Source organism: Nerophis lumbriciformis, linkage group LG08 (genome assembly GCF_033978685.3).
Source record: "Nerophis lumbriciformis linkage group LG08, RoL_Nlum_v2.1, whole genome shotgun sequence".
Lineage (NCBI taxonomy): Eukaryota > Metazoa > Chordata > Actinopteri > Syngnathiformes > Syngnathidae > Nerophis > Nerophis lumbriciformis.
In genome coordinates, this window is record NC_084555.2 from 16251954 (window position 1) to 16272601 (window position 20648).

At 39.6% G+C, this 20648-nt stretch overlaps 1 protein-coding gene across 3 annotated transcripts in view; it reads right to left on the minus strand.

Annotated features, from left to right (window-relative positions):
* asap2a (ArfGAP with SH3 domain, ankyrin repeat and PH domain 2a) overlaps nt 1-20648 on the minus strand; it is a 109154-nt gene that overhangs the window by 35389 nt on the left and 53117 nt on the right. For 2 of the 3 annotated variants that reach the window (XR_009816001.2, XM_061968341.2), the window contains exons 4-7: nt 16875-16949; nt 1740-1789; nt 1483-1509; nt 126-255 (exon numbers count right to left, since the gene is read on the minus strand). Coding sequence is in view for 2 of the 3 variants with exons in the window: in XM_061968341.2 (XP_061824325.2) it covers nt 126-255; nt 1483-1509; nt 1740-1789; nt 16875-16949 (282 nt within the window). In the remaining variant the exon portion in view is untranslated. The remainder of the gene's footprint in view (nt 1-125; nt 256-1482; nt 1510-1739; nt 1790-16874; nt 16950-20648) is intronic. The other variant, XM_061968342.2, reaches the window with a different exon arrangement.

Here is a 20648-nt window from a genome sequence, read left to right on the forward strand (position 1 = left end):
TTATTGCTGACAGTTTGACCCTAATAGTATTGTTATGGGAAAATGTGTTTTAAATAAATTGTGTTCTATATTTAACGACTTGTGCATCAGAGTCAAACTTGACAACCGATCCCAATGAAACTAACCTCACACATCTGTAGCTGAAAGAATCTCCTTTCCTTCTCCATCTCCTCAGCAATTTCCGCCCCGCTAATCTCCGTCCTGATCATCCCGTGCTGTCTGGCGTGCTCCTTTTTCTCCTTTTCTATTTTCGTGCTGGTGCAAAAAAAGCAAAAAAAAGGTCACATTGTCACAAACTCAGACGGTGTACACAATTATAAAATATAAACAGTGGTCAGGGGTGTAAAATCATCCTTGATATTTGATTGGTAGCCGGATTTCCTACAAAGCAGTTTCCGTTATATTATTACAAAACAAGTTTATTAGATTTTAAAGCTCAAAAGCAAACAAAGTAGGGAGTGCAAATATTTTGACAGTGGCTCGAGTCGGTTTCCAGGTGATTTTACACAAAGACAACAATAGTACTATGGTGCATACACCTGCAGGCAATAGAAGGAATATACTAGGAAGGGGCATTTCGCTCTATTTACTTAAACAAATACTGGCAATTTCTACTATTTTAATGAAATGGGAGAATCACTCTCTTTGAATGTTTTAAACTCCTGTTCCGTTGTGTCTGCATGGGTGTAGCTCAACATGGCATTGAGACAGACTCATCAGTGCCTCTGCTGGCTGCAGCCAAGCCGTGCATTGCATTTCACTGTTTAACTGTTAATGCCCATCCCGAGAATATATCACAAAATGGCGGGGAGGCACCATTCCATGCAACATTTGTAATTATTTTGCTTGCAATACTGACAAAATATACTTAAAAAAAAGATGCCAGTCTCAGAAATATGACAAAAAGTGACCTCATAGGTATGCAGTAAGGACAGTATTGCACATAAATAACCAGATTTCTAAAATTGCATTTGATTGTTGTGGCGTCTACGGTTTTTATGTGATGACATGGGAAAAGACTAATAAGACAGTTATTTCTAAGCCGAGCTAGCAGTTTTCTGGGAGCGGACGTACCAAAAATGTGTCGTGCTTCTTCAGCTGTGACTGTATTACAGTCTGAAAGGCAGCCACTTATAAAGAGAGACAGACACAGGTTTGTCATGCTGTTTATGTTTAGTCAACAGTCCAAATGACGGTTATGGCAGGGGGCTCACTTCAAGTGCTGTCAGGTCAGAAAGAATGCCCACTACTAACATTTATATCAATAAATTACAATTGTATGCATAAATAATGCATTCAAATGCAGCAACTGGTCAGCAAAGACAACATTCCTGAACAAACAGCATTTAAAGAGAGGAGCCAACTATGCCATGGGGCTTGTCCTCCATGGATTGACGCCATGCAGGACCTGGCTGGAGACCTAATGTCGGCACCAAGACTGCCCTATCTATTCAAAAGGGGTCTGGGGAGAGGTCGAATTACCCTTTCAGTAAAGAATGTCCTTTGCAGCTTGTAAGATACATATACAAAAACCTATAAAAATCACATTTTTTTTTTTTTTTTTTACATGCACATTCACAGTGATGCAGGCTTTCCAGTGTGGAGCAGGTGAGAAGAGGTTAATTTAAATGAATGTGGAGTGTGAGAGGAAATCACATAAATAGATTAGGAGGGGAGAGTGGTTAGTCAAGACAAACTACACATTTCCAAAATCAACATTTTAAATTTGGACGGCTTACACTTTTGTTTCGTAGTCCTTCCAGGCTTTGTCAAAAGGCTTTTTTAGATCCTGTGAAAAAAAAACAGGAAAAAGAGGGGGAATTAAATCAAAGTGACACTTAAAACTGTGGAAGCGCTACAGTTTATACAAAACAAGCAACAAGCAAAGCATGTTAATATTAAGCATGGGGCTTGTAACGGAAACCCACCACCTTAAAGGATATACAGTTATAGTCAGGGCATTTACAGTACAGACCTAAACTGCAAAGAGGAGGGTGAGTTATTTGAAAATAGGCCATAATTGGTGAAAGACTGATGCAAATATTTTACAAAATTTGAACATTTATTAGATAATACTCATTGTATTGTACACTTTTTTAACTTTTATAATGATTGTTGAGGCTTGACAACATTGGGAAGGAAAACACAGCTGTCGTTGCAAAATGTTTATTACCATACATATTGGACAACAAAGCAGCAGCAGTACCAATGTTGAATAGCGGTAAGGAAGAGGAAACCACTTTGCCAACAATAACACCGCTGACGTGTTCATTGTAAATTACAGTACAGTCATAATTCGTTTATCACTGTTAATTGGTTCCAGACCTGAATTTCCACAAAAGTAAAATTTCTTGTTTATAATCTTAAAATTTTTAATAGTCTTAAAATTTTTAATGGTTAGAGTATAAAAAACCTGTTCACGACGTTCAAAATATGTTTTTTTTAATATTATGAAGGCCTCCATACATGAAATAACAACCACATAGTCACCTGTACACTAATTGTACCAAATACAGTAAACATAATAATAGAAAATAAGACATATACTGTGTTGTAATGACATCAATAAGAAAAAAAAGTTACAAAAAATAAAATACTGCTGTACATAATACTGTACAGTAACAAATAATCACAAGCACAGTTCTTAAACATTGCCACTAACCAAATACTGCAATTAAGATATTTTGTGCAAAACAGTACAGTACCTTAGATTTATTAATTTAAGTTAATTTAGGCATTTTGATGCTTAAAGATGCTTAATTTAGGCAGAACATATGAAAGTATATTATTGCAGAAAATATATTTGCAAATGCCTATCTCAATCTGTGCGTCTGTAATCCAATTCACGTGTCTGGGTACTAATGTGTGTCTGTATATCGGTGTGTGTGTGTGTGTAATTAAAGCTGCGTGTGCGTATTTTAAGTTGTCTGTTAGTATTATGATTTGTCTGTGGGTATAAAAACAACTCTGTTTGTTCGCATTTCCTCGATTGGCTGTCTTTTTACAAGTGACTTTTTGCTACGTTTCTGCCGTGAAAAAGTTGTGTGTGTGTATTCAGATGTGTGTATATGTTAAACAATCTGTGTCTAACATTTTTGTTGTGGATGATGCTAAATATGTACATAATAAATCCCATGATGGTAGTACATCAGTTAAGGAACATAAAGGGAGGAGAGTTACATGTCAGTGTTGTGGTTCATCTTCATTTGTGGTCATTTATACTTTCTAAATCAATGTTGTGATAATGTTTATCAGTCGAATAGGTGGAATTGAGTCTGACAGTGTTTAAAAATCCTCTCATATAATAATAATAATACAACATTTAATTTCTAATGCACTTTTAATCAAACTGGATCTCAAAGTGCTACAAAGTAAAACAGTTAAAAACAGAGTGTAGGAGACAAAACATACTCAATAAAAACAAAAAGAAAAGATTAAAAAATAATTTTGATATTTAGCAATCATATGCCTTTCTGGAAAAAAAAGTTTTCAGACCTATTTTAAAAGAGTCTAGGCTCTGAAAAGCCCTCAGCTGAATTGGGAGGCTGTTCCAAAGATGTGTTGCGGCGCTCGGTCACCCATGGTGGAGAACCTGGTGGTGGGGACTTGGAGGAGCAGGATGTTTGTTGATCTGAGGGTGCGGGTGGTGAACTGTAGGGTGATGAGTTCTTGAAGGTAAGTAGGTGTGTGTCCGTGGATGCATTTATAAGTGAGTAGCAATATTTTGTTGTTGATCCGGGATGAGACAGGGAGCCAGTGCAGTGATTGAAGGATGGGGATGATATGCTCGTGTTTACGGGCTCTCATCACTGTTCTGGATGTATTGTAGCTTCTGGATGGTCTTGCCAGGTATCCCGACGAAGAGCCTGTTACAGTAGTCCAGCCCTGAGGAAATAAAGGCATGGGCCAATTGATCTGCTGCTGGGAGGGTAAAGTGGAACACAGTCTTGAAATGTTGAGGAGGTGGTTAAATTAGGTTTTGCAGAGATGTTTTATGTGGTCCTTGAAAGTCAGGTGGGGGTCGAACCAAACTCCCTGGTTTGTTGCTGAGGAGGAGAGAAGAATGACCTGTCCGTCAAAGGTAAGTTGTGATATAGGTGAGGATTGAACCTGATGAGGGGTACCAATGAGGAGTGCTTCCGTTTTGTTGCTGTTCAGCTGAAGGGAGTTGCTGTTCATCCATGGTTTGATTTCCTCAAGGCAGGAGTTGAGGGATGACAGGGCAGTGGAGGGGCTTGGGGTTGTTTTAATGTAAAGTTGTGTGTCATCAGCGTAACAATGAAAGGACAGTCTGTGTTTGCTGATGACATGACCAAAGGGAAGCATGTAGATGGTAAAAAGGATGGGGGCGAGGACTGAACCCGGGGGAACACCACTGGTGACATGGATGGGGGATGGACTCGCACCCTCCAAGCAAGACATGTTCAGTTCGATCTGAAAGATAAGACTCAAACCATTTCAGTGCGTGGTTTGTCAGTCTCACTGTGTTATGTAGATAATTGAGGAAGATGTGGTCCACAATGTCAAGAGACGCTGTCAGGTTCAGGAGGATAAGGAGTGAAGCTGACACTGAGTCAGCAGTCGTCTGTCTCGGTGCTATGGGCTGAACGAAAGCCTGACTGAAATTTTTGAAACACGTTATGTGTAAGATGGTCCTGGAGCTGTGTGGCAACTGTTTTCTTGAGTATCTTGGATAGAAAGGGAAGGTTTGAAATAGGCTTGTAGTTTGCAAGATTGTCCTGGTCCAGGGAGGGCTTTTTCAGGGGGGGACGAATGACAGCTGCTTTGAGAGCAGGCGGAACATAAGCGGTTTGAAGTGAACGGTTAACAACCTGAATGATAATTGGGCTGAGGGTATAGATGTGTGATTTAAGCAAAGTGGATGGGCAGGGGTCTAAGCAGCAGGTGGTCAGCCTCATTCCTCTTATGCTTTTCTCAATGTGGCTCTGCTGGACATCGGAGAAGTAGGAGAGGGGCCGCAGACTCCCCACCAAGCGGGAGAAAGAGAGGAGGAGCTGGGCAACAGAGAGCAAGTGTTGTTGAATTTAGATCTAAAAAAGTCAAAGTTGTTGTTACATCGCTCAACTGTAGCTTCATTCAGTGAGAATCATTGTGGCTTCAGGAGGTGATTTATTGTGGAGAAGAGCATCTCAGAATTGGAAGTGTTCTGATTGATGAGATTGGAGTAGAATGTCGACCGAGCATCTTTCATGGCCTGGCAATAGCCTTTTTAATTGCTCACGGAAGGCAAGGTTGAAGTTCTAGTGCACGGCTGGCTGTTTTAATTGTCCGTAGTTCCTGTGTGTACCAGGGAGCAGAGCGTTCAAACGTGACTTCACGTGTCTTAACAGGGGCATGAAGGTCAAGAAAACAGCTCAGAAAGGTGTTGCAATGCTCCACTAGCTTGTCTATAGTCTCAGAGTCTAAGCAGGTAATGTGCTGGAGGTCTGTGGCCAGATCCATTGGAACCATCCCTTTCAGATTTCTAAAAGGTATCTGGCGCTTGGGTCTAGAAGGAAGCAGCAGAGATGTCAGAGTCATTGAGACTACCTTGTGGTCAGACAACCCAAGATCAAAGACCTCAAGATCCTTGATAGAGGCTGAGTTGGTGATGGCCAGATCCAAAGTGTCGCCTTTGTTGTGGGTGGGAACCTCAACATGTTGCTGCAGACCAAAACAAGCCAGCAGGCTCAGAAGCTCTGCTGCCAGAGGACAGGAGGGATTGTCAACGTGAATGTTGATGGATATCACCGAAAATTATCACATTATTTGACGTGGTGCAGAGTGACGTGAGGAGATCATGTATTTCAGGGAGAAATTAAGAGTTTAGTTTTGGGGCACGGTAGATTAGAAGCACTTTCATGGACAATGGAGGTTTGCATTTAAAAGCTAGACACTCAATGGAGGTGAGATCAGGCAGAGGAAGAAGTAAGAGTTCCAGTTCAGTCTGATGCATAAGTAAGCCACCACCTCTGCCTGAGGTACATGATCTCTTCAGACAGGGCAGACTTCATTCAGCAGAAGATGGCCTTCGGTTTGTGCCATGTTTCAACTAAACACATAAAATCAGGACTTTATTCTGAAATATGATCTTGAATGAGGAGTGATTTCTAGTTAAGGGATGCGTGTTTAACAATTCCATTGCAACAGGGTACAGAGCTGGTAATAAGAAATTGTGAAGTGAAGTGTGAAGTGAATTACATTTATATAGCGCTTTTTCTCAAGTGACTCAAAGCGCTGTACATTGTGAAACCCAATATCTAAGTTACATTTAAACCAGTGTGGGTGGCACTGGGAGCAGGTGGGTAAAGTGTCTTGCCCAAGGACACAAAGGCAGTGACTAGGATGGCGGAAGCGGGGATCGAACCTGCAACCCTCAAGTTGCTGGCACGGCCGCTCTACCAACCGTGCTATACCGAGCTAAGTTAATTTTTAATCTATCAAAAGATGAAATGAATAATAAGATTAAGATCAAATTACAGGATTTTTTTTTTCCAGATAGTAGCAGGTTGGCCGCTGAGCAATATTACACTGTATTACAAAATAAAGAAGGTTATGCAGCGATATCAGTAAGTAGGTAGAAAACGAAATGTACAGATTATCAAATGCATTTATTTGGGTATAAATGTCACAGGTTAAAATACCAACAACATATTTGACAATCAAGACAGAAATATATAATGATCACTAACAAGCAGCATAAGTAGTGTCCAAGCACGGAGGTGTTGCCTTTATCTTAACACGGCACGTAGCTCCGCCCCCTCTAAAGGTGCCTACTAGTAGTGAGTAGGGTTGTCCCGATACCAATAATTTGGTGCCGGTACCAAAATGTATATCGATAATTTTCCAAATAAAGGGAACTACAAAAAATGTCAATATTGGCTTTATTTTAACAGACAACACTTCTACACAATAAAAATATGTTTCCTATTGCACTCAAATAACAATTTTACAAGGTTAAACATTTTCGTTTCCAGGAAGTAAGCAGTGTTGCCTAAAATGCATTAACAACTGACGGCTCTTTCGATCATTTAAAATTTAAACAGTATAACTAACTGTCTGGAATTATACTGCGGTTTATCATTGTACCGTTTATATTTACTGTTACATCCCTAAGGCACAGTAATTGTTATTTATTTTAAACATAAATGTATTGTCAGAATGTTTTTAAGTTTTGTTTGCATTCTATTGGAGAAGATGTGACATAATATGGATGTAGCTTAACCTCCCACCAATGACATCATGGTGTTGTTGTTGAGACAACAAACACGTTGAGAATGTTTTAACAGGGCCTCTGTTGGTATGGCCAAGCAGCACACTCCATAGTTAGACAAAGACAAAGCAACCATGACAGCAAAACAAGACAAGTACAGCAATGCCAGAATTCACTGAGCTGACTGCAACACGCTCCGAGCTTCGTTATTGACTAATGAGCAAAGTTAGAGTTTCTTCACTATAAGAAACAAAAGATGTGGATCAGCCTCCTAATTGAATCAGCCCATAGCATCCCCAACCGGGTACCGGTAGGCCAGGCGGCTCCATGTGATAGTTTTTTCAGATTTTTAGTTCCTTAGGTCACGCCTTCGACAGGCAACACTAATTTCTCATTGTCAAGGGTGAGTGTTGAAAAAACACCAAGCTCCGACAAAACACTTGACTCAACAGCATCCCTGCTGCTGGGGTGCTAATTAAAGACGGACAAGGACCAACAGACAGTGAGTGTCACAGAGTCTCACAGTAAACAGTAAGTATGACTAAACATTTGGATTTCTAATTAAACACCAAAAGTACAACTTAATTATGAATGTAAAAATATGGTTTTATCAGTAGAAAACTAAATTCAGAAGAATTAGGCTACCACCTTAAGCAATAGTGTCATTGTTTGAGCTTCACAAAGGACAAAGATCCCACTCTTGACTTATGCTCAAGCTGCTGTTGAGTGGCAAGCACAACTTGTCAACCCACAGGATCAGGTCTGCTTCACTGAATTGAGTCAAAGAGCAACCAGCCACTCACCCCAACAGTTCAAGGGTAGAAGCCATGAGCGTAAGAATAAGACAGAAGAAGGAAGTGCGGAGAGAAAAGCTGCCTGGAAAGAAAAGACCACACAAAGGAAGTCGCTAACACAAACTGCTGCTGTGGTTTAAAGCTTGAAAGATGGTAGATGGAAGGAAAGAGCCAGAGAGACCAGGAAAAATCATAACAATAGCTAAAAATACCAGACAGGGGCATGGCCAGCCAGAGCAGAACAGGCCAATGCAGTGCATAATAAGACTCCCTTAGAGAGAAGCGGCTCTTAACACCCTTGTTCCCATTCTGGCTGAAAGTAAGGACAGAAGAGGAAACATCATGTAATGGGTATATGGATGTTCTCATTCATCCAGGTCATTGTTTTCTTAGGGCATTCAATCGATCGCAACTGGACTGTTTGGTTTGTCTTGGATGTCATGAAATGTCCTTGAGAAGGGGCCTCTATCCGCTGACCCACCCCATCTACAGCTCTCCTCGCACATTCTTCAGCTACTTTCCCACTTCCGTGCTGAATTGCAGCAAGCTCAGCAGAACTTAAAAACAGGTTGTTGTAGTAATTTAGAAGTGGGTCTGCATACAGGCCCAACTGACTAAAAATAGAAGAAACAATATTAGTATCCAGTAGAGTGTATACCTCTGTCAAGGCCAAATATGGTGCTATATGTCAGCCGTGTTCTGCAATGTTATAAGTAACAATCAAACACAAATCTGAATAATCACTCTAGATCAGTGATTAATCATGATTAATCACAAGTTATTATTTACTTGCATGCATAAAATCTGCTTAAGAAAATACCCCAATATTTGTATACAAATGCAATTGTGTAGTCGGAATTTTGATATTCATATTTATGTTTTGGATGCTTTACTGAACTGCAAGTCATTGATTTGCTCAAAAGTTGGTGACAGTAAGCATAGCAAATTAATTGCACATTTTTGTTTTTCTTGTCGTAAATATAAATATTTCCTGCTTAACTTGACAGAATTAAATAAACATAATTCTTTAACAGGAGTCTGTCCTGCTTAATTTAAAACTGAATAAATTCAGTGTTCAACTTTATGATGGAGCAGGTCTCCAACTTTCAATACTATCAAAACTACTGTGACAAAAAGAGAGGTGAGATATTTGACCCACTGCCTGACGCGGGTCAAAACAAACAATGTGATTTATCATTATTCATTTATGGTAACGCAATAATATTTTCATTAATCACATGCGTTAACGCATTAACATTGACAGCGCTAATATATAAATATATATACAGTATATATAGTGTAGTAACAGACACGTTAATAACAATATGTACCGTATTTTTCGGACTATAAGTCGCAGTTTTTTTCATAGTTTGGCCGGGGGTGCGACTTATACTCAGGAGCGACTTATGTGTGAAATTATTAACACATTACCGTAAAATATCAAATAATATTATTTAGCTCATTCACGTAAGAGACTAGACGTATAAGATTTCATCGGATTTAGCGATTAGGAGTGACAGATTTTTTGGTAAACGTATAGCATTTTCTATATGTTATAGTTATTTGAATGACTCTTACCATAATATGTTACGTTAACATACCAGGGACGTTCTCAGTTGGTTATTTATGCGTCATATAACATACACTTATTCAGCCTGTTGTTCACTATTATTTATTTATTTTATATTGCCTTTCAAATATCTATTCTTGGTGTTGGGTTTTAACAAATAAATTTCCCCAAAAAATGTGAGTTATACTCCAGTGCGACTTAAATATGTTTTTTTCCTTCTATATTATGCATTTTCGGCAGGTACGACTTATACTCCGGTGCGACTTATACTCCGAAAAATACGGTAATATGTACAGTATTTACCGTACTTTGGTCAGTTTAAGCATTACCGGGACTTTTTTCCTGTTCGCATTTATTTCAGTGCACATAGCAACGTACTCCCTGCTTCTCATAGCAACCGGCGCACCGGGTCATAAGGCACACTGTCCATTTTGAGAAAAAGAAAGGATTTTAAGTGTGCCTTATAGTCCGAAAAATATGGTAGTTTGAAACACATCGAGAATGCAATACCAACAACTGCAGTAGTTTTATAAAATAATTCAATAATATTGTACAGCATTTATCTTGGGAACCAGACTAATGGGGCTGCTTCTCTGTCCATTGTTAAACAGTTTGCTTATTATTCACTTATAATAAGCGACTTGTTTTTATAGAGCTGGTTGCTTGCTTCTCTCATGACATCTGGCAACATTGTCTCCGTCGTGTAACAATAGGAACTAGGAAGTTGCTGTTCATGTTCTACACGGACGTATTTGACTGACAGACCGCACAGGTCAGTGTTGACAACAAGTGATATGTATGTGTGTGTACCAAAGGTAATGCTCGACCGTCCACTTTATTGAGTAAGAACTAGAAAGAACAAATTGAAACATCTCAAACACAGCACCTGCAGATTCTCAATAGTTTTATGGATAAATGTTCAACGTTAGACATTTGTGACTGCATGCGCGGAGGCTTGTTGCAGCTTGTGTGATGCGGACTGACAATGTTGTGGTTGGACTGACTTGCCGGGTAGTTTTGTTAACGGTTTGTTTCTCTGATTTGGTCATCCGCTTGTTCTCCTTCACACTAACTTTCTTAGTTTCGATGGTTGAAGGCAAGGATTGTGTCAATCGCTCAGATGCGCATGTCAACCGTCGAATCAAAACGTATGTTCGTTTCTTGTGTAAACGGAGCAGGAACAACAACAGGTAACAATATATTAGCGCTTTAATGCTCAACGGCACAGCCTTGTTACAAATAATACTTCAAACAATGGGGAAAATGCTCGTAATTCAAAGTGTGCTTCCAATTTAAAGCATAACAAACAGCTGAGAGACAAGTTGTATCTCAAATTACTCAGTTAAGGTACTGGTAAGTTGTAGTACCACTGTACTCTAAAGTGTATCCGAGTTTAAGTTTTATAGTACAGTCTACAGTATTAGCTCCAGTATTACGCTGTATGCAGATTGTATAAAGAGGGATTTACTCTTATCTAAAATCTCAAACAGTAAGCAGGAGTGGGTGGTTTGGGTGTTCATGAACCACTGAACCACAATGGGGCAAGGCTCAGCTTGGACTCCTGTGGCTCCATCCAAAAACGTTAACGCCTAGAGAGCCCCTCTCATCTCTTACTTATGCAAACACAGTGGATAAAACAGCAACCGCCGACTGGCTGTTGTGAACCGAGAGGGTCCCCAGCAGGCACGACATCATGCTGGCGTCCACTTAAAAAAATCCCACAGTTAGCAGAAGCAACTTTTAGACTCAGCACTTTCCATTTTCCATTTGACTAAGAGTGCATTATGTCTGTTTATCTTTAGGAGGGATACCACCGAGTCCTCTAGGAACCCGCCCATGGTCATTTTGGTGGAGCTGGAATTAAAGAAACCTAAACAAAGTCCAGACCGTCTCAGGTGTAAAAAAAAAAAAAAGAAAGTCATTAGATGAAGCAAAGTAACAGGATGAAAGGTTGATGGAGTAGCTGCTAGCCACCAACAGCTGCTTGCCTCTGGTTTAGTCCATTGCACCAGATTGGAGTGGGGGAATATTGACATGTTTTTGTGGCAACCACCAATGTATTAATGCAGCATTCTATAAAACTGGGAAGACTGAATTTTCTTGCATTATTTGAAGTTTTTATTTACAAACTACTAAGAGGCAATAATCCGCCACAGAGACCTATTATGGACTATAAAAGACTATTAGGGAAGTAACGACTAATGGTACTCAGGGTTTTTCCTGGCTCAAATTGAGGCAGAGGTGGTACAATCCTGACCATGCGCCAGAATTTCTAGCAATTTTTTTTGAGTTTTTTTCAATTTACAGTAATATGCTGTAAAGAACACCGTAAAATGTATTGTCATTTTTATCAATTAGATGGGTAGTTTGCTTTAAAATCATACGTCAAGCAGATATTTAAGTATTTAATTTTATTTAGACAAAAACATTTTGGTAAGTATGATAATATGCTGTAATATTTGTTGCAATAATGAATACTATTAAAGTTTAAAAGGCATGCAATTTCAAGCAGGACAGATTTTTTTATGTCAAAATGAAAAAAATCCATTACATTTAGTGACAAAGTATGAAGTACTTTATTTACACATATCATTTTCAGGTGTTTGCGGGCCACATAAAATGATGTTGCGGGCCAGATCTGAGTTTGACACATGTGGCCTAAGTGCTTGCATAAGAGAATGATGGGCTCATAGCTTGTGTGGTGGGGCCACTTTTGCTTGAGACACTCGTAGATGATTTTGAAGCAGCCTTCAAGCGCTCTGTGGACAAAAATTTCCACATGTCACCACCATGAATTATTACATTTTAACTGCCTGTTACTTAATTTCTCTGCTCTGTTTCACCTGGACTCTTGACTTTCCTCCTCGCGAGATTGCTTTTTAAAGTAGTGGCTGATTTTGCCTGTACCGTCATGAAACTCTACCTAATCCTATGCAAACTTCTAATAAATTCTTCAATCAATCGATCTATTATAATTAGTCAGAAAAGGTTGGAAACTAAGCTAACACTACTAGCTGTGTTCACTTACCAGAGACAAAATGTTCACAGCACAGTCTGGAGTGTTCTGTAGGAGTCCAGTGATCCCTCCGCATCATGCTCCGTATGGCAGAAATCCACTTGTTACGGCGGTCAACGTTATGTACCAAGTAGCGGGAAACAACACGATTCGATCTGTTTCTTCTTCGGTAGATGCTTCAGGTCTTTCCGGTGCACTGCTGTCGATATAGTGCCTCTATAGTGGCGCAACGCTGCAACTGCAGTTAAAATATGTAGCTGCCGCAGAGGGACATCAATCGCTCAATCAAAACAGCCATAGCTTTACGCTGTGTTGAGTGGTATCAATCGTTCTGGTTGGGGGCGGCACAATTTTGAACGCAGGAAAAACCCTGGTACTGATGATAAACCACAGTAAAACTCCCGATGGTTGGTATTAGATCAAATTTATATTGCTTTATTGCTTAATATTTGGTTCAAAATTATGTTCAATACAATCAAGGCAGCCAAAAACATGGAGGTTTTTTTACCGGATTACTGACAGTCCTATTAATCATTGCCAGACATAGAAAATACTATCTTATCAAGGTTGCCAATATTGTCTTTAGTTGGACATTAACATAGTATTATTACCTACATCCCTGTGGTTTCAAATGTGGCATTATTGTTCAAAGTGTGCAGCATTTCTCCACACAAGACTGCGCGACCTAACTACATTAAATAAAACCGTGTATGACATATATTGCACCCTAGAGCTTAACTCCTCTTCTGTTTCAAAGACATCTTTCGACTCCGTCCGTGACATTCATGTCGAGTCGTTACTTCATCTTTTTTTCTTTCTGAAGCAGAAGAGCTTGTCAAGCACGTCTGGACAGGATCCTGCTTCCCCATCTGCTGACAGGTCGATCCCGTGGGAAAGCACACAAGCAAAGTGGTGCAAAGGAAGGAGAAGAAAATGAAGGTGAGAAGAGGGCTAAGAGCGGTAAAGGACTGGTTTGGGCGTCAGACTGGGACGTCGCCAAAACCAAGACCACACTCTGGGGTTTTGCTTGCATTACTACAGTGGTAGTAATTCTGTGTTATGAGGTATTAAAAGTTAAACAGCTCATTAGTCCCATAACATCGATACAATGACAATCATCCCATGGTGCTAATGAGCTCTAAGTGGCCAGGGTAATCAAAAGCATGAAGTGGAAGGGGTTTGGAATTTCGTAAATGACAGTGAGGGGAGTAGTGGAGCGAGTCCAGATAACAAAGACAGGAAGCGAAGACAGACACTTAGCGAAAACACTTGAGTTGGTACACAAAAGCAGAAAAGACAAGACAAACAGTTCTAGACCAACCATATGGCTGAGGTTCATGGAGACTCGTTTCTATAGGAATGAGCCTCATAAGTGCCAGCCTAATCTAATCATTCCACAATTGTGTCTGCAGCCAATCACACGCCTGGATAAAAAGTCAGTGGGCCAGGAAGGAAGCAATAAGTATTGGTTGGGTTGAGGGTCCGTTTATATGACAATGATCAAGTTGTACAAGAACATCTTCCTTTGTTAGGACATTTTCATATACAGAATTGGGGATGCTCAATAAAAAAATTCAAGCCGATACCAATAACTTCCTGCTTCTCAAGACCGATAATGATAGCCCATTTCAATCTAATATTTTTTTAAATTTAGATTTACCTGTAGTTTGTGCACACCTGGAGGTAAGAAAGACTTAAACAAAGGTGGTGTTAACACTCTGTACCTGTAGAAGTGTCCTAATCAATTATGATATCACTAATACGGTACTACGGCTAACATCACACATCCATAAATAAGTAAAAAAGTTTATGACCTTATTTCCATCCATTTGTGAAAGCAAGAATGTGGCGATCCCGTCGTATTTTGCTGGCAAACACATCCGAAAATTAGTTTAGGCTCGGAAGTACAAACTGTGGCTGACCAACAGGGAGCAGTGCCGTCAAAAATAGTAAAGAGCTGATTGTCCAGCGCCATCATTTCCATGGCAGATCGCTTTGGCCTTCAGATAGATTTTGGCAGGCTCTTCTTACTTTTCGGACACAGCAGCGGTGAGAACGGCTCAAGGACTATCTTTGCGGCTGGCTTTGGGCAGCTTCTGGGCGGCACAGACGTCTTCATGGGCTTCGGAGGCACTGTCGTAGCGACACTAACGTATCTGTTGGGTTTCATGTGTTAAAAAGCGAGGTATGTCCTTGTGGAGAGTTTTCTAGCCGTTTGGTGCAGGTGTCACCCGGGATGCCATCTTGTGAAGGATTAAAGAAGTCCCGCGCAATCTATGCCACGTTTGTTTATACTAAGAGCTGCTGTGATTTTAGAATTTAATTTTACCAACTCCAACGACGTAGGACCACTGCATTTGTTCACCCTATCCCTCCTACAGCACAGTATGGGTAATCTCGTCTCATTGCAGCATTTTTTAAAACTGGTTACCAAATCTATTTGTTTATGTTATCGGATTGATCCGTGTGACGTCATGATATTTAATATCGGCCTGATAATTATCATGCATCTTCATACACAACGCAATGTTTAAGCAGATGCTAAAATGACTGAAAATACTAAAATACAATACAGCTTTTCATAATTAAAGCGGTGCTGTAAAAAAAACGCTCCTTTGTCTGACAATATATGGGTTTAAAATGTAACCTTTTTGCAATGTCATTCTGCTGGATGCAAAAGTGATGAAATGCTCGGCGTCTGCCAATACATACTGTATGATTATTGGATGCAGTGCGCTGCGCCATGTGACGATTAATATCAATTAGCAAATATTCACAAATCAATTATTTCCCAAGATAGACAGAAGATAGACATCTACGGTAAATATAAAATAGGGCTGGGCCGATAAAACAATAGCAATATATATCGCGATAGACATGTGATCGATATCAATATAAAATGTTTTCAATAAAATGTTCGATAGATGTATATTTTTTGGACGGAAGAAACCGGAAATAATGAAACATGGTTGGTTGCATACACCAAGGCACTTGATGTTTGGTAACCTAGCAAAACAGGAAGGGTCAGTGAACCATTGGAGGGACACGCTAAACAACCAATCGCATCACAGTATCAACTATCAAGTTTGGTTGCACCATCTCGCTGTTAATACTCTGCCCAGAGTGAGTTTTTTTTTTGTTTTTTTTAATGAGTGCTGCAGAGACTGAATACATCGTCGAACAGTCAAAGTCACCTCGACAGTATGGCAGTTTTTTGGACTTTTTTAAAATGGAATGTAGCCGCACTTATTTTTTCTTTTCAAACCACGTTCATTTCCTATTTGGATGTATGGAAACAACAGGTAAGAACTAAAGGGCAGAGCTGTATGACTAAAATAAATAGCAAAATGGAACAAATGTGCTACTTCAAAATAATAATTTGGTCCAATAGTAATTCCATAATAACTACTGTATAACATAAAATTCATTTTCATACTTAAATAAGAATAACAGACCAAATTAAATGTTACATATACCACGTTAACTTCCTGGCAGTGAACCTGCAAAAGATCGTTCTTCTCAGGTTTCTCCATAATAACATCTTCACAATTTGCACTATTTTGTTATACTTTAATAAACATTTCTTACATACTCCTTATTTTCGCACCTTAATTTAAAGAGGTTATTGTTAAGTGTTTTCCATGATTGTGTTGACATTTCAATTTCTTTCTGCCTTGATAGTTGAGGGGATTATAATCAGTGGAAGGTTACATTTGAAATAAAAATGTTAACATTTAATGTATTTATCTCCTGTTCCACTATTGTTGTGAAATACTGTACTTCTATATGCCTATGGCAAACAGAGTGTTTCACTTCCTTTTTAATTGTGCACAGAAACTGTCAATATCAAAAACGTCACTGCAAGATCCATTTCAGCCTTCAAAATCTCATAAACAGTCTGTTTCCAGTTAAAAATTGTGCTCTGGAAACACCCCCGTTGTCTGTGTCAACTGTACATAGAATGTATCCTTGGACCATATGACAGGGATATGGGAACCTCCGTGTTCCCCCTTCTTTCCCGGCTAAAGTGGATTTGAATAAATCCCTCAAGTGCTCCTTGAATGCTATACACAAGCTGCTCACTTCTGTAGTAATTAATGTATGGCGGTATTTTCTTAATTATACACATTTTAATGGGGCACATAAACTGTTTTGCAGGCTAACATCTCCTGATAACTGGGAATGAACAAAGTCATGATCCTCAGGTCTCAAGGGAAAGGCCTTGCAGACTGAGAAATTAGTTGTAAAGTGACACCCGACCACACAGTTTTGCTGACTTACCCCTTTGACTCCTTTCAGATCTCCTTTCAGCAGGCTGTCCAAAGGGAAGGTGATGATGTTGTTCATGTTTTGGAACTAGAGAAGAAAGAGAGGCAGATTTTTTAAAAATAGCTGAAAGTAGCAAATGTTGTTTTTCTTTTCAGTTCACTGCAAATTTAGTGGCACTTTAGTTTAGGAGTACCTTACCTTACGAGTAATTTGAGATATGAGCTGTCTCTCGGCTTTTTGTTATGCTTTAAGTTGCGAGCATATCTCGATATCTCGCATTTTCACCGTCGGTTGAAATAGTATTTGTCTCAGCCTCAGGGTTGTGCTGCTTGAGCAGTAAATAGTTCATGCTATTTCTGCGTCATTTACTCAATTAATAACATACGTTTTGATTTAATATCGAGATATCGACATCAGAACTAAGAAGGTTAGTGCGCAAGAGAGGTAAGAGACGACCAAATCAGAGAAACAAACAATTAAAAATATGTCCCAACTGTTAGCAGCCTATGCAGCAAATCAGTGTCACACATACCACAAAAGCTGCAGCCATCATCCACAGCATGATATGCCGCACTCACCCAAACGACAAACATTTATCCATAAAAATATCAGGAGGCTGCAGATAATGTGTTTCAATTTGTTCTCTCTTGTCCTGACGCAATAAACTGGATGGTTGAACATTAGCTTTGGTACACTAACAAACATATTGCATGTTGTGTGACTTCCCCGGTTAGTCGCTCAAAGATGACGTAGGGAGTGTTCCCAGATGTCACCAGAAACTCGCATCCAACTCTATGACTAAGTTTACTCTGCAGGCCATAGTGGTCCGAATCAATATTTTTCTAAAGTCAGATTTTTTGGAAATCTGATTTTTTTCCAGTTGATTGTTTGCACCGCAAGTAAAATGTGATCTTTATCAGACTCCAGTAAAAATGCGCCCAATGTGGCCCCAAAGTGCCCTCGATGTCATTTGCATCCGCAGTTCGATAAAAGTGAAAAAAAAGGAAGTTGACTGGATTACGCACATGAAGAAATTAAAGCATTATAATGTGTAAATGGTTATATATATAGTGTAATATATTTAGGAGGGTTCTAATCTTTTTATGGCTGTTAAGTAAAGGAAAGCCTGAGCATTAGCATGAATCTACGTTAGCTTTATTTTTCAACTCTCTTACGTAAACAACTTATGCAATGTAAGCAAATACGCAACAGGGTACACGTCGATTCCGGTCCTTCAACAATTGCAATTTCGTAGGAATTAAAGTAGATAATATATACAGCATGTATATTCAAATATTACAGTACATATAGCCTATTATTTGCGCACCATTGACTAGTGATGCACAGAAAATTCGGCCACCAAATTATTTTTTTCTATGTTCACCAAAACCGGATGTTGTGATGACGTATCCACTTCCGGTGGCGGGTCGCGTCTTTTCCTGCAGACACAAATGACTTAGCTCACCCAAAGGTGAGCTAAGTAAAAGTCACATTCAGGTCGCATTTCCGTTTAGACAGAAGTCGCATTTCAAAAGATTAGATTCTAATCGGATTCATACTACCTCGAAATCTGATGCAAAAATATCAAGATGTAAGCACTTTGGAGCGTTTAGACGGACAAATAATATCTGAACGGAGAATCAACCCGAAGGAGACACCACATCAGTCCAGTCCTCAAGCTAAATGCTAGAAATAGCATTGCCATATTACATAAGACTACCGGTACTGTAACTGTTTGTAGTATGCTAATGTAATGTTTTAACAGTGTTTATCTAAAAAAAATTTTTGCTTTTTAAAAGTCACGTTACGCATTAAAATTGTGGTGTTTTTGGAGGGCTACGCAGGGATTACATTTATTTTGATTAATTTCAGTGGGCTGGGCTGCTTTGAAATATGAGTGTTCTGAATTACAAGCTCGGTCGTAGAACGAATCGTGCTCGTAGGTTGAGGTACCACTGTAATAAAGATAAGGCTGCAGCTTTTGCATTGAATCTCTTTATATCGGGGATGTCAAACATGCGGCCAGCGGGCGGGAACAGGTTCAATCTGGGGACGGCGTGGTGCGGTTGGGAGAGTGGCCGTGCCAGCAATCTGAGGGTTCCTGGTTCAATCCCCACCTTCTACCAACTTTGTCACGTCCGTTGTGTCCTTGAGCAAGACACGTCACCCTTGCTCCTGATGGGTCGTGGTTAGGGCCTTGCATGGCAGCTCCCGCCGTCAGTGTGTGAATGTGTGTGAATGGGTGAATGTGGAAATAGTGTCAAAGCGCTTTGAGTACCTTGAAGGTAGAAAAGCGCTATACAAGTATAACCCATTTACCATTTAATTTCAATCTGGCCCGCGATATGAGTTTGCCAAGTGTATTAAAGAAACTGCTGTTCTAAATGTGTCCACTGAATGTCGCAATAGCAATTCTGTTAGGCAAGCAAATAGTTTACACCGGGCTGAGTAAGTATAAATAATAATAAATAATACATTTTATTTATAAGGCGCCTTTCTGGGCACTCAAGGACACCGTACAAAATCAAAACAATAAAATCAAATTGGATAAAAACAACAATAATAACAACAACAAAGATAGAGAAGAAAAGATGATTACCGTACAATGAATAGGCAGTCAGGAATAGGTGTGTTTTGAGTCTTGATTTGGAGAGGGATATTGAGTCTAAGTTACGAAGGTCTGGTGGCAAAGAGTTCCAAAGATGTGGGGCAGAGCGGCTGAAAGCTCGGGCACCCATGGTGGACAGTTTAAATAAGGGGACAGTGAGATGGATGGATGAAGAGGATCTTAGGGAACGTGAGGGCATGGCGACATGGATCAGGTCAGAGAGATATGATGGAGAGAGGTTATGGATGGCTTTGAAAGTGAGGAGAATTATTTTAAAGTGGATACGATGTTTAATGGGTAGCCAGTGGAGTTGCTGCAGAACAGGGGTGATGTGCTGGATTGAAGGGGTTCTGGTAATTATCCGGGCTGCAGAGTTCTGGAGAAGCTGAAGTTTGTGAAGTGACTTGTGAGGGAGACCAAACAAGCAAGAGGTACACAGTAAAGAAGGGCTGCGACTCCTCCCCCTCGACAGGAGTAAAATAAACATTTCGTAATCCCACTTACAATGTGATTACTTACAATTCAAAAAAAGTGAACAGTGGAAATTACAAATGAGGTAGTTGATACGTAGAAGCTTTATTTTGTTTTTTGTTCAATCTCAGATGGGCTGTTATTTAAAGTTTAATTGCTTTGTCCATACACTGAGATTAAGTCTAAATTCATTATGTTCTTCATGGTGTTTTTTTTAAACTGTATCAATTTTTTCCTCATTGTTTTGTCAAGAGGATTATTTCTGTATGTACATTTTCAGAATGTGTTTGTTCTATTTTGGGCCTAAGTAAAACAAAGAAAACAATCTGAAATTGTCATAGTTGTATTTTGAAGTTATTATGCCATCATTTTACCCGTCCGGCCTTAGTGGGAATAGATTTTCCTCCATGAGCTAAAATGAGTTTGACACCCCTGCCTTAGATTGTGGACTGTAAGGGTAGGGAAAGACCTACTGAACCATTTAATCGGCATGAATGCATGTTTAGGAAATACGGTTTGCAAGTTGCATTCAAAGACAGCCTCGGGTTGCACGGTTAAAAAAAGCTTTCACAAATCTTTCGTCCCAACATACTGGTTCGACGACATCTCACATTTCTTTAATAAAAGGTATCACGGATACAAAATCCCTTCCTTTCAGTGGAAGTTGAAACAATGAGCATGATAGAGTCAACTTTGTCTATAAGAGC